Genomic DNA, 14,969 nt, shown 5'->3' with positions numbered 1-14,969 from the left:
TTGAGGAAATGAAGTGAACAGGAAATGAAGCAAATAAAAATACAGATATCCAGTGGTTATTTCACACTTTCACCACATCACTCTTCCACAGCCATGTGGGATTATTTTTTTTCCCTTAAAAGAGCAAGCTGATGATAAGGTTATCAAATAGATAACTATTTACCAGACCCTCAACATGGAAAGGTACTTGGAGGGTGGGGGAAGACTTAAATAGGAAAGCAAGTATAGGGTATGCATAAGCAATCCTTATTTCTTCTAGGTACATGTTTACAAATTTACCGAAGGGTAAAATGGTAAAACCAAATTTGTATACTAATTTTTAAGTATTATTATCCATGGTGTACCTAGTGCATGAGATCCTCGTGGGCACAGCTCACAATGTGAGCAACCTTATGAGGAGACTCCCAACATCTTTATCCATGATCATAAAGTCAAATCCAAAGGTCCACACATAACTTACCCAAGTAATAAATGGTCTGTGATCATTTTAATCACTATGCTACAGAAGGAAAAAAGACTACACCGCAGCTACACCGAAGAACTCCACACTTTAAATTCGCCTTTGTCTCTGTTGGGGTCTCAACCCTCAGAGGCTAAGACCCATGCTAAGCACCTTGATGTCTCTTGCCACTGAAAATTGACGTTGATCTGTGACCTTTTGGATAGGGGGGACACACACACTTCGCTGTTTTCTCCACTAAAATAATAAAAACTGTTTTATAGGAAAAATAAGGGTGCTGTCTGCGTGACCCTTGCGCCTAAACACAGGAAGGGCAAAATGACAACATTACCCCCCTGAAATGCAAAATCACAACCCCTATTGGATGCCCTGTGCTCTCATTGGCCCCACACTGGTGCAGGGCGCTACACAGCCCCATAGCAATCCTTACAAGAATTTCTCAAGGCTATTCTTCCTCAGCATTAGACACTAAATTATTTCAAAAAAAAAAAAAACTCAGTCCAAATTACCATTACTTGACCCTACCCTACTTGTTCAAGGCCCTACATAAAATAGAATGGAAGCAATTTCTCCTCCTTTTCATTATAGCCAAAACTAAAAAAGTACTCCGTATCCAACTATTGACAGAATGATATTAGGTATAAGCCACATGAAATTAAGCTGCACAAGTTGATAGCACATTTTCAATATACAGACCACGTTTGCTCCCTTGAGAGCATCCCCATATGGGAGAAGAAAGAGAAATACATACATCCCATCCAATTTTTTTTCTTAATCAAGGATGATGTGGCCATGATTCTTTCCATTCTTTTGCATGAAGAAGTCTTGGAACAAATAATTCCCCTTGGCAGCAAACATGTCGCAGTTTTGCAGCACAAAAATCTGCCACAGAAACCTTATAGTCCACAAATCTGTTGTGGTCTTTCCTCATTAGAAACAGTACCTTCTCTTGAGGCTTCCAGCGGACCCTTGGACTGGGGGGAGTTGTAATTTCTGTAAGTGATGTTGAGAGAATCAAAAAAAATATATCTGAGGGCAGTCTTCACTTCGACTTGGGTTGGCCCCTAAGTTTCTTCAGCTCATCCCCATGCCGCTATCAAAGAATAACCATTTTAACAACAAAAATAAGTACTGAAGCAAAATCGCACTGCAAAAAACTGACATGAATCCAGAAGTAGATGTGTTATCTTAGGACCTTATACAAACCCTTCCACCAGCTTTCGGATCTTGCTTGTAGTAATCTCCATTCCATAGCCATATCATATTCAATGGTGTTGGGCTGAGAATAGTGAGATGTTGATACTGCTCGCTTCTGATAAAATATGAATAGTGAACACAAGAAAGAAGAAATATAATGCTGATAAAATGAACTGAAAAGAAAGGAGCATAAACATAACATAAAAACACACCATTTCCTCCCTCTGCATTTGGTGTCTAAGTTTCTCAATGAAGATATGACCATAAAACGTGGATGGTTCCCCTGGCATAAGAGGAGTTACTCTGCTGGCAACCAGAGGCCTAAAAAATAAGCCAAGCCAAAATATTAGAAAAAGCAAGGATGAAGATTCACAAGAAATACCATGGATGACATTAAAATGAATACTACAGGTTGATGTGTATGGAGTTTTGCTTCTAAATGTAATACATAAGGACAAGAATCATGACGACAAAAATTGATGGGAGGAAACATAGGCAAAGGATGGGATTCAAGAGTAAAATTAAGCACCATAATCTATAAAACATCTAAATACTTTGCATGCATATGATTGTCCAATACGTGAAATTTGGACAAAATCTCCAAGTTAATCCAGAAATCCAATAAGAATAAGATCTAGACACTACTGAACTTTGTTGATATAACAGCCAAAAGATTGGTGGGACATCAAAAGCAAAACAACATTACCGCTTGAATAAACACATATCAATTAAATATCACAGATAATCAAAATAAGTTCAGTTAAAATTGAGGCAAAGTTTTCTCTAAACAAGCAAACCTAGTGAGGTATCTCCGACAAGCAAACTAGACAAGCATGCCTAGAGAGGTACCTTTTTCCCTCTATTTCCTCTTGGTGAGCACTTTTGTGTCGTTAATCTCTACACGACACCTTGTATCTCAAATTTTGTGGACAAGTTGTCAACAACCTCTTGACTCGTAAGTTTCCGTCCAAGCAAACTAGAGAGGTAGCTTTTTTTTTCTTTATTTCCTCTTGGTGAGCACTTTTGGGTCTTTAATCTCTACACGGCACCTTAAATCTCAAATTTTGTGGACAAGTTGCCAACAACCCCTTGACTCGTAAGTTTCTGAACAATAGGGTACACCATGTGCTACAACCGAAAGGTCAATTTTGGTCAAGATCTGGATGGCTGATGAAGTGATACAATGTAAAAGGTTCAACAATTACAAATGTACATAAAATTTACTACATAAGCCACAAAGTTATACATGTATAGAATTCAAGAAGCATTTTCAATCCCCATTAATCACCTTTCTCTTTTCACACTCGTCCTTTCTCTATTGATTCCATCCTTTTCTCCTATTTCTTCTCCTCTTCCATCAGTCTTCGGTCTTCATTTTTCTGCTATTCCTTTTTAGTTTTTCCCATAGCAGGCCATATTTCAGAAAGGATTGAGGAAGTACAACCTTCAGTAACAGATCAGTTTCTACTCTTTTATTCCTGTTATTTCTTCTATTAAATTTTTCTTTCATATTAATACTTCATACTTTTCTGATACTGCTCTTCTTCCACAGTTCTGACTTAGTTCCTCCTTTTTTCTACTTCCATAATATTCTGTGCTGACTATACTCATATACCCTGTTATCATCTATCATGCATATCTTCATTATTCTGTTACCTCATTTCATACGTTTATGATCATCTTAATCTGTTTACTCTCAACGTGAAGTTTTCCCAAATATTTAATATCAAATTTACCTGTTTTCTGAATTTTCACTTTCTATTATTCCCAACATCACTGCACCTTTTCTGGGCCAGTCCAGCAGCTTTGAGATCCATATAACCCTTAATTGGGAAATTAGGATACCTGGCTGCATTACATTTGATGACCAGTACAAAAACCCTCAATGCTCAATGCCATTCATGAGAAGCTGCATTTTCTAGTCCTTTGATAACAACCTTCAACTCAGCAGGCATTAAATCACATGCACATTAGCCCAGAGAAAACAAAAACATATTACCCTCTACACCTCTAAAAACCCCACGAACACCCGCTGCCAATCAAAGGTTACCCAAAGAAGCCATCAAAATTAACACAGGGAGGGAGAGGATCACATGGCAAGCACCTGAGGGAGGATACACAATTGAAATAGAACCTTATAAAGAGCAATAAGACCAACCATGCTACAGAGCAGTATTAAGCAACTGGGTAAGAATACATTCATATACCAAACTCAGACGATGTTGTTGAGCTAGCACAAGAACAATTAACGCAATTCAAACTGAAATTATACAACAGAATTCAGGGGCAGGCCTGATGTGTAACAAATGGGGCCAGTGAATGCCATGGCAATAAAAAACCAGAGGGATGCAATGAAGGCTGGTGGTCTTTCAAAGAACTTGGAATCCTTTTGGGAACCAGCTCTCTGAAAAATGGGAAGAAAAACTTTCAAGGAACTGGACAACTGTAGAAATTACAACTGGAAGGAAACTCACTCCCATAAAAGCAGCTAGCTTTTCTACTAGAACACTTTCAAGTTTCAAGTCCTGCCTAAAATTTGGAAGGACCTGGACAAGCTACAGCAGGATTTTCTATGGGAAGCTAGAAACAATAAGAACATCTTTGAGAATGGAGATATTTTTTTTTTGTCAACACCCAAAGCACAAGGAATTGAGTGTCAGGAAGTGCGAGATATCAGGCTCTCTTGGCAAAATGGCTTTGAGATTACCTGATGAGCCAAATGACCCATGCCATTGAGCGATTAGTTTTCGACATACAACTTAGATGAAAATAGATGGGATTCACGGCATCTTTCAATGCCATCTAGCCTATGGACAAGCATAAACAGAAACTCCCCTATTCTCCCATAGTATCAGCTTGGGCAAGGGTTTAATTAAATTATGCAAAGAAATGTGATGGGTGAAAGAACCAATAAGACATAATCACTACTAAACCCCATTTCTCCAAAGGCTTTCTAAAGCACATATCAGACGAATATCTATTTTCCACCTTCAGGTATATATTTTAAACCAGATGCCAAATTACTTTCTGTATCTAGTGGAATAACAGAACCTGATCGCAACTGAAACCCAATTGGTTGAGTAAGGTTTGAAGCAGACAATTATGATCATGATGATTATTATGAATATATTAATAGATATTCTACAAAATCCTAATATAAAAACCTTTTCCCTAAGATTAATTACAATATAAAACAGAAAGGAACAACAGAATACAGCAAAATTCATACCAAGATCAACGAAAAATTGACCATTATACAACAATCTTTTATATTATAAAAAAAAAAGGCATACCCAGTGCACAAGGCTCCACCACTGCGGAGTCTGGTGAGGGTGATAATACACACCCATATCCCCGCTTCACGGAGAAGCTATTTCCTGACTTGAACTCGCGACCACTTTGTCACAAAGGAGCAACCTTACCGTTGCGCTGAAATCCACACTCTACAATAGTCTTCCATTCATACCATAATTTGAAAACTCGGGTTTTGGTCTCGTTTCGGCCTGATGAAAATGACCAAATTTACTGAAATGACCAAATTTCGCCGGAACAGTGCATTTTTGCCGTGAGTTTCGGTTGGCCATTTCGGGCCAAAACGACCGTAATTTTCACTGAAACACTGCAGTTTTTTCTATAATGTAGACATGCCCAGAATTTCAGCCGAAATGACCGAAATTATGACCAAAACAGTATTGAATCCCTGATTCGTGTGGCATTTCGCCTCAGCCATGTCGAAATCACAAACATTTTCAAAATTTCGGCGAGATTTCACAGTTTTTGAACTATGATTCATACATGAAAATTTGATAACGGAACATCAAATCTGACAAGAGCAAAGGCCTAAAGAAAATTGTAGGTTGCCTAATTTCAGACAAAGCTTTCCAACAAGTCAAAGATTGCTTAAATCTGATTTATATTGAAGGAGTTATGTACCGGTTAACTTAATTTGGTGTGTGCGAATGCTGTCAAAATCACTCTGAATGAAAATATGGACATTAAAACAAATGAATATTTTACTGCACTTTTGGTTTTTAGCAATGTTTTACCATATTAAGATTTATGGAATTTTTAGATTTGTGAAAAACCCCCAGCATTAAAAAGTTGAAAATTGCATCTATCGCCGAAAATCTAGTTTTTGTTCTTGAACTGAGGGGTTGACTTTTTTTTCTTCTGGGATTTTATTTTTTAACTATTTTTATTGGATTCAAATAGAGGGGTATTTGCTTATTTATGAATAATATGTTAAGTAAATGAAACATTTACTTAAATGATATTAGGCATAAATAACTATTTGTCCTGGCTTCTGGCACAAGGGTCTGTCCTGATTTCCCACCTAGTGAAACTCCTATTTGGACTTTATTTTTGCAAAATCTGAGTGTCATTGTGTTTAAATGGTCTAAAATAGGCTGAGTACCAAGTTTTAAACCCAAACTAGGTCTAAAACCCACCAAAACCAGCCTTCGAGTTCAAAAAAAAATGCTCCAACTCGACTGAGATCTCGAGTCAACTCGGTTTTTCCCAGGGTTGAAACCTGGTCGAGTTCCAAGTTTTAGTTCTATGAATTTGACCCATGCTAGGAAATCATAGTTGCCATCGTGCAAAAGCAATGATCAGCCACCATTGCATGGTTCGAAACGACCTATTGAATTGCAGTGTCGAAATGAACCAAAATTTGCGAAATGGCCTGAAAGTTCACCAAAATATTAGGCTTAAAAAAAAATCGAAATGGGGTCAAAATCCAAAATTTCAAACCTTGCACAATGGTGCCTCGGTGATGTCAAGGTGGAGTCAAGGAAAGTGTCATAATTTACATTCCAAGAATGCGTATTCTTATGTGTTGTGAGTAGGCCCAGACTGGGTTTTCTCAGACCTGGGTGCTTAAAGTGTCCATTGGTTGCCTTAGACAGTTGAGCCCAAGGAATTAAGTATCGGTCCATATTGTATTGTATCGGCTGATAAGTCTTGGTATCGGTCGGTGTCAATACGATATAGACCGATACGTCTCTATTTTTTTTAAAAATAAACTGTCTTGACTGTATCGATATGTATCAACCGATACATATCGATTCGATACAGTCGATACGTATCTATACAGCCGATACATCCTTTTTTCAATTTTTTTTTACTATTTAGCGCAATACATATCGATACGTACCGATACATATTGATACTTCTCGATATGTCTCGACCCACTTAAGAAAAACATGGGTTTTGTTCATTCTTACCTGCAGAACACGAAACAGAGAGCTTCCAGCGGTAAAAAACACAGTCCATCCTTGGGAAAAACCCCAAAACCCATGTTCAAACCCATTTTTTCGACCAGATTTTTTTAGGGCTTCGATTCCTTGGTCAAAAACGATTCTAAAGGAGGTGGAATCAGAGCATTTGCTGCATCCAACAACCCACATTCGAAATCAAAAGGTGTTCTTGAAGGGAAAGGTAGGTTTTTACAAAAAAACTTGATTTTTTTGTTCAAACCTTTGATTTTTGGTCTTTTTTTTGCTATGATTCATAGAGAATAGGTTAAACTAACTTAGTATTGCATTCTTTGTATGCATTTACAAAGATTTGAACTCAAATCATTGCATTTTTCACCCAAAACTGAAAATTGCATCCCAAAAATGAATTTTTTTTATTTTCTTCCAAAAATTAAAACATATGCTAATGTATATAATTTATAACAATTTCAAAGTGTCGCACTTGTCTGGTTATACATTATTCACAATTCTTAGTGTATATGCATGATATATGACATAAATTACTTGTTTATATTGTTTTTTGTGTCCAAAAGTGTATTTCCATGTGTATTTTGATCATTTTCATGCGTTTCTGCACCGATTGATATGTATCTCCGATACGATACGATACGTCTCTTAAAATCACCCGACCGATACGATACCCGATACCGATACTTTAAACCTTGGTTGAGCCTTAAGGCTCTCCTTGTCAACTAGTCAGTGCCTAGGTGACAGCTTCACAACTCTGTATAAAATCAGTGCCTAGGTGACAGCTTCACAACTCTGTATAAAATCCTGGCACTAAATGTAAACTTTAACCCAATTAGAGACTGGAGTCCTAGGACTTCAATGTTTTAACTTATTAGGGAACCACTCGTCTAGACTACCAATAAGAGTTCAAAAGAAAAGGCGCATAAAAATGTCCTTGAGACCCTGTCAAAAGCAGGAGTCAGAAATTCAATGAGATACCTGTGTGAGTGTGAATGATTCCTCCTTAATTTTTTCCTCACTCCCACAGCTTCTTTTATGTTCAGTCTTGCCTATCTAATGACTAATGTTTCCTCACTATCACAGTTTCACTCCCTCTTCTATGGCGCCTCTAATCAAGCATGTAAACAATTTATATCTTCTCCTTCCTTACTTATAAGTTTCCTCACTCTCACTGCTTTTATGTTTGCCTTAAATATCCTCTGCTTCAGTTTTCCTCCTCTGTCAACCCCATAACATGATTAAACTGTGTGTGTGTGCATGTGCAGATGGGGAGTCATTTACTGTCAATATATATTAACAATATTGCATGTTACATACTTTGTATGTGATGCAGCATCAAAGGGCAACATCAAGAGGAAGAAGAGTAACAAGCCCCACTCCTATGTGGGGCCTATTGAGTAGTTAGTTAGGGTTGGCCCTTGGCCCCCATACTTAGTAGTTTACTTAGATTTTCTATACTTCGCTTTATTTTTGTTTTTTAAATTGAACCGGTTTAAATTGGTTGCATCCAATTGGTTCAATTGGTCTAATTTAAGTGAAGTGCTCCTATTGGCTAATAGGTTCTTAAATCCTATTAGCTAGTAGGGAATCTTCTTTAAATCAGCGGTTTAAATTTAGAATTCTCCCTTCCACGATTTTAGAAGGGTAGTTTAGGAATCTTTTAAGTTTTTTTTGTTTTAGATTAGGATTTCCTCCCTTCCACGATTTTTTAAGGGGTTTAGAATTGTAATTTGATTCAGCCAAGGAATCATATTCCAAGGCTGAATCGTTGTTGGCCTTTGGCCCTATTATTATATATATGAATAAAAAACAGAAGTGAGTTAGTCTCTCAAATCGTTGAAGTGTTTTCTGCTACCATAGTTGCTGCTGCTGCACCTTGTGAGTGTTTGCCTTTTGGTTCTATCAAGGAAGAAGGGCAGGTGGATCTCCTGTGACTCTTTACGCCGTGACGGCTGGGAGGTTTTCCTTTGAAGGTGGTTCTATCCTTCAACCCTGTTCAAGCTGCTGCCAGTGGATTTCTGCTGCAACTTGTTCACCAATTTCTTCTTCTAATCCTCTAATCCCCCCCCAGTCGATCCCATTTATTCTTGTTTGAATTCCATTAAACCCTAGATCTTGCTGCCCAGCCATATTTGACCATCAGAATTACTTCAAATTTAAACCACAGCCTCCACACTACAGCCCTTCCATTCGATCCAACTTGCAGCCCCATTCTCCTACTCCAACCCCAATTTTCCTCGTCTCTGTAAAACCCCAAAAAAAAACCCTAAATTCCAGAATTAGTACTTCCAGCCAATAAAAACCTCCCATATTTGGATCGAACCTCCCCCTCCCTACCTGGAAAATCCGATCCCAACCCTAGCCCTAAACTCCCATTAGAAACCCTAATTTCAGCCTAAATTCTAAAACCCAAAACCCGAAACCCTAACCCTAATTTTCTGAAATTCTATTTTTTAGTTAAACATCATCCAAACCTACATTAATAGCTTCTCCTAGACCTGTCCATCAATACCCTATAAGATTCATCTCCAAATTCATAAACCTAACCCTAGATTTAACCTAAAACTGCAATTCTGTCCTACTGAGACTGCAGAACCAGTAGCCCCTTGATTCCTTTGCTATTAGATCCTTGATAATTGGCCCCTAGTAGGATCCCTCCCTATCTAGAGCTACATTAGTATGTGATGGACTCATGGAAGTGTTCTACACCTCAACTGTATTGTACTAGAATAATGTCGTTGATGAAACTATGCCAGGGCCTAATAATTTATAGACTAGAAAGAGGGACAAAAATAAGTATTACACAAATTCGAAGTAATCCATGAATAGAGACGTCTACAGAGTTACCTGATTAACAATTACAATTAGTCAAAAATATAAAATTATAAAATAGGTATACCTCCCATTTGGTAGCAACAGACATCCTTCATCTAATTTTCTCATAGCCATCTCTGCAACTTCCCTTGTCTTGAATATAACAAAAGCTTGACCTAAGACACACAAGTCCATCATACTTTCAGTTACCATTAATTGAACTTCAAGTAGAAGAATTCACTTTGACAACTAAAACCAGATTATTAAAGAGACTCAAAATCACCATGATTTCTTAAGATACAAAAGGGACCAACAGTAAATTAATGATAGATTCAAGGGCTAATCTCCTATTGGAGCCATACCAGAATGGGGGCTAGACGTTGCAGTGCGCTGTAGCATCTTTGCTGTGCACTTTTCCCCAAAACCTTGCCAAATTATTTCCTGGAGTGTCATATGCCAGTATGAAGTTAGATTCTGGACCAAAGGCCATCCATGAAAGCTGCCATTAATTGATTCAAGACATTCAAAAATCCAACCTTAGTCTACCGTAAATTCAGGTAAATCAAAAGCAAAGAAATAGAAACAAATAAAAAACTAAAGAATAATATGGAATCTACCAATGGCTGCCTCATTAGATGTGTTGATGCCACGCTGTCTTTAAGTTCTGAAACAAGTTGGCATTGCCTCATTTAGGTTTTCAAGAGAGTTCTCTTAAATCCTGCTACTTCCACAAGCAACTAAGGATATAGAGTACAAATGCCATTTCCAGACTTTTGAGACAACATGATGTCAACACCATGACGCAGCCAGTGCTAGGTTTACACAGACGAATTTCCTGCAAGTCCTATTTCATGATGTGAGATTGTGTTCTGGTTATCATAAAGTCGTAGTAAGAATTCCACTATTAGCTGGATAATAGTTCCACATAAGACTCCATTATTAAATGAGTTATGGCCAAAAGCTTATAACTAGGCATTACCATTCAGTTTTTGATGATATCCTTGTTACATGATTGACATCTAGAGTGAGTGCTTTAGCAAGATGTTTTGTTTACTTAACTGGGATAGTGTAAGAGATCCTAGGTTCTCGAGTGGGTCTGAACCTGAGAAGGTTAAATCCACTGAATGCTGATTTTCTCTCTTACAGTTGGGAGAAGGCATTGTTAACCCATGGATGAGTGGTTGACCCACCTAAAAAAATGTAAAAGAGGGGCATAACCTACCTAGTGAAAAAAAATTAATCTCGTATTGTTATATCAGTGTATATTTTTTCTTTATTTTTAACTAGACATAGAAGAGAACTTTTGAAAGGGTTCTCTACAACAAAAACAACTCAGCCTTATCCCAACTTAATGATGTTGCCTACATATCCTTGTAAAGACTGAGACTAAAAATAATAATAATAAAGGGAGAGAGCACAACAACATCTGCAGAAAACACAAACAAAGCCATCTAAAAGGGGTCAACAACATGTATCGAGGTCCTCCATACATCTCTATTCAAAGCCATGCTAGAGAGGAGGCCCAAATTAAGCATGTCTTTCCTCACTACTTCTAAGGTCATTTTAGACCTGCCCCTAGCTCTTTTAAATCCTTCAATTTGAATCAAGTCACTCCTCCGAACTGGAGCATCCAGAGGCCTCCGTAGAACATGACCATGCCACCTCAAACGACTCTCTCATAACCATAGTTCAAAAACTCGTTAAAACTCAATCGAGATTTCGAGGATCTTGGTGATACCCACACGAAACACACCTCCAAATTGAAAAATCACAATAACTCAACCGAAATTTCGGTCGGTCATTTCGCAAAATCTCGGTACTTTGTAACATCTCTCCGAAATATCAGCAAGATGTTACAAACCCACGTTATAAAATGTCAAAATCTCGTGAATCTCAGTCGAAATTTCGACCGAGACCACACAAGGCTTGCTTTTTTCATTTTCTTCCACCCATGTCTTCCTCCTTCACTTCTTTTAGGTGATTTTTGCAAATTTACATGTCAACTGTGGATAACTACACTCGTTTCTTCTCCCAGACTATGACGTGGCATTCATATGTCCTATAGTCTGAGAACAATCCACATCGGCTCCATCAGACTATGAGTGAGGTCGATCCTAGATAGTGGAGTAATTATTATGAGCATTTGAGTCACTTGATGACTACTTGACTTGTATTGGGAATTCGGGATATTAATGTTATTGACTTATTGTACTTAATATTATGACTTAAAAGTCATTGACTTTATGTTTCCAAGTCTTAAACAATGTGTATGTGTAATAAACTAAGTTATACATTAGGATTCGAGCATATACTGCCAATCAATGGTGCAAATCCAAAACACCACTTTGGATGACTATTTTTTGCAATTTGAACATTTACATGTTTTTATATAACCTAAAATAGGTTTTCCATGAATTTTCAAGCCTTAACTTGTCCTAAAACCCATCGAAATGACTTACCAAAACCTTGTAGAAAAAATAAAATATTTCGACCAAAACATCCAAAATTTTAAACATTGCTCGTAATATGGTCGTTCCTAACTTTATCCTTCCTAGTCTTGCCACACATCCATCTCAACATCCTTATCTCCACCACACTTATTTGATCAACGTGCCGCTTCTTCACTACCCAACATTCCCTAACATAAATCATGGCAGGTCAAATGGCAGTCCTATAAAATTTTCCCTTGAGTTGTAAAGGAATACACCGATCACACATAACGCCTTTTGCACCTCTATACTTCAACCATCCTATATTAATTCTCTGGGAAACATCATCCTCTATATCGCCTTCTTCACTTACGATATAGCCCAGGTATCTGAAAAAATCACTTTGAGGTATCTCTTTATCCTCGATATTGACCACCTCATTCGTTGTTGTGGTGTTGCTAAAGTTACACACCATGTACTCTATCTTTGATCTACTTAACTTTAAGACCTTTTGATTCCAAGGTAGATCTCAACAGCTCCAACTTGGTGTTAATCCTTTCTTTGTCTCGTCCACCAATACAATATCATCAACAAAAAGCATACACCACAAGATTGCATCTTGCATGTCTCGAGTCATAAGCGCAAATAAGTAAGGACTTAAGGATGATCATTGATGTAGCCCAAGCGTAATTGGAAACTCACCACTATGACCCCCGCATATCTTACGCTAGTCGAAGCATGAAGAAGAGGACCAAAATAGAAGTCAGAAAAAGTTATTGTTCAGGGAACAGTACCCGAGTTACTGTTCACATGGTACCGTTCACGTGAGTAGTATTGTGGACCCAGTTTAGATTATGTGTGCTTCTATTTCCAATATTCTAGAAGCCTTGAACAGCAAGACACTCAAGGATCGATGGGACAGATTCTAGAAGATTTTGTTTCCTTTTTGTTATTTTAATCCTTACTAGTCTTAGCTACATTAGAGTTTCTATTTTAGTTGCTTGGCTGGGTTACAGTTTCTATTTTAGTTACCATCTAAATTTGTTTCTTAGCAAAGTTCAATTACTTGTAACTCAATAGACTCAGCTCTTATAGAGAATTAATATTTTGGGCTCAACTTTTGAGTCTATATAATGTAATGGCCCTTAGAGGCTTCCCACGTGATTTAATTAATGAAATTATGTTTCTGTTCTGCAATGCATTGTAGGAGACATCTCAGAATTATGTTTCTAATTCTGAGATCCTGAGTTATCTCAGCCAATCCTCGTAGTTTAGACCTCAAATTTGTAGGAGACATTCACCCAATGGAGGTCTAATCTAGATAAGAATATAAGTCCCATCTAAGTTTTCTAGCTGCCATTTCTGGTTGAGTCAATTTTCTGATTGTTATTGTCTATTACAGACCTGCGGCAGTGCTGATAAGACTGCTGGTTGTTGACCAATCATGTTGGAATATAAGGCCATATTGTGGGCTATTGTTGAGGGTTAAAGAAACCTATTTATTCTACTGTTTCAGACTTGAGTTCCAGAATTGCATCATTGTTTCAAATCTGAAAGCAGTACCTATATTGGTGTTATTTGCATGGTACAAAATTTCACGATACATCGCCGATATATCGTGAAATTTCGGTAATTTCTGTAGGGCCGAGACGAGATGGTCTTCCGAAATGAAAAAAGTTCAAATTTTGGTATATTTCGTAGAAATACTGTGTATTGAGCAGTATATTTCGGTAAATTTCGGTACATTTCAGTGTATTGCGGTAAATTTCGTAGAAATACTTTGTGTATTGAGTATTGAACTATTGACTATTATGAAGTTTATGAGTTATGACTTATGCGCTTGTGACTTTATGAGTTTAAACTTTAAACTAAAGGCTACATTTGACTTTCTTTTGGTTTCATTACTTTGTTTAAATTTCTTATTATGTCTTTTGGTACTTAAACAATATGTATTTAACTATTTTATACAATAGGGTCCGACCGTATACAGTCAATCAAGGGTGCAAACCTAAAACACCACTTTGAGTTCATTTTTTTTGCAATACGAAGGTTTAAATGTGTTTATTTAGCTTAAATAAGGGTGTCCATGAAGTAACAGGCCTAGATATGGCCAAATACCCACCGAGATGACTCCCGAAATAGTGCAGAAAAAATGCAATATTTCGGCGAAATTTCGCCAAATTTCAGATATCTCGGTAGGCCCGAGATACTGATATATCGCGAGATATAGTACTATGGTTATTTGTGATCCTGACTTGGGTTGGATAGTTCCTATCTAGCCTTACATTAAAGAGGCTTGTACACATGCCATGAGTTCTGTAACTTGGAGAAGATACAAGTAGAAATTACTAGTTTTATAGTGGCCAAAAGAAGTCAAGGCAGAGATTCTTGTGGATCGTACTTGTCGCAACAACATAAATCTCACAGTTGTACTGTGGATTCCTCATAAGAATATTAATTGGGTTCAACATCGAAGCTCCAAATCATATGCAAAATTAGGGTAAAAAACTTGAAGCAGCATTCAACCATAGAATTGATTTTTCACTTACAGTTCTACGCGAAAACTTCCCTTCACAGGTCATGCAGATGAAAGAACCTGGCTAGATAAACAAGATCATTTTGGAACCCATTCCTAAATTGGCCATTGTTCCAGCAAGGGAAATATGGGTAGCTATCAAAGGTTGGGGGTATTATTGTAATCTGGAAATAATATTAATTAAAAAGGTTCTTTCCGACACCGGGAAAACCCTAGCCAAACCTTTTCTACATGGATTTGAAAATTTTATAGTTTCAACATTATGCTAGGGCATCCCTGTAAGCGCCACAAAACACTTCGACCTG

General features: G+C 37.4%; 1 protein-coding gene across 1 annotated transcript in view; it reads right to left on the bottom strand.

Moving 5' to 3' along the window:
- Window positions 1–1,502: 1,502 nt before the first annotated feature.
- Window positions 1,503–14,969, bottom strand: part of LOC122641009 (protein ANTI-SILENCING 1) — a 76,942-nt gene continuing 63,475 nt past the window's right edge. Inside the window, exons 8-12 of the mRNA XM_043834321.1 lie at window positions 10,062–10,140; window positions 9,785–9,875; window positions 1,870–1,978; window positions 1,656–1,772; window positions 1,503–1,553 (exon numbers count right to left, since the gene is read on the bottom strand). Coding sequence (XP_043690256.1) covers window positions 1,503–1,553; window positions 1,656–1,772; window positions 1,870–1,978; window positions 9,785–9,875; window positions 10,062–10,140 — 447 coding nt within the window. The remainder of the gene's footprint in view (window positions 1,554–1,655; window positions 1,773–1,869; window positions 1,979–9,784; window positions 9,876–10,061; window positions 10,141–14,969) is intronic.

The sequence above is a fragment of the Telopea speciosissima genome, chromosome 9 (genome assembly GCF_018873765.1).
Source record: "Telopea speciosissima isolate NSW1024214 ecotype Mountain lineage chromosome 9, Tspe_v1, whole genome shotgun sequence".
NCBI classification, from domain to species: domain Eukaryota; kingdom Viridiplantae; phylum Streptophyta; class Magnoliopsida; order Proteales; family Proteaceae; genus Telopea; species Telopea speciosissima.
The sequence above is the reverse complement of the archived record's forward strand: the minus strand, read 5'-3'. Positions and strand labels throughout refer to the sequence as shown.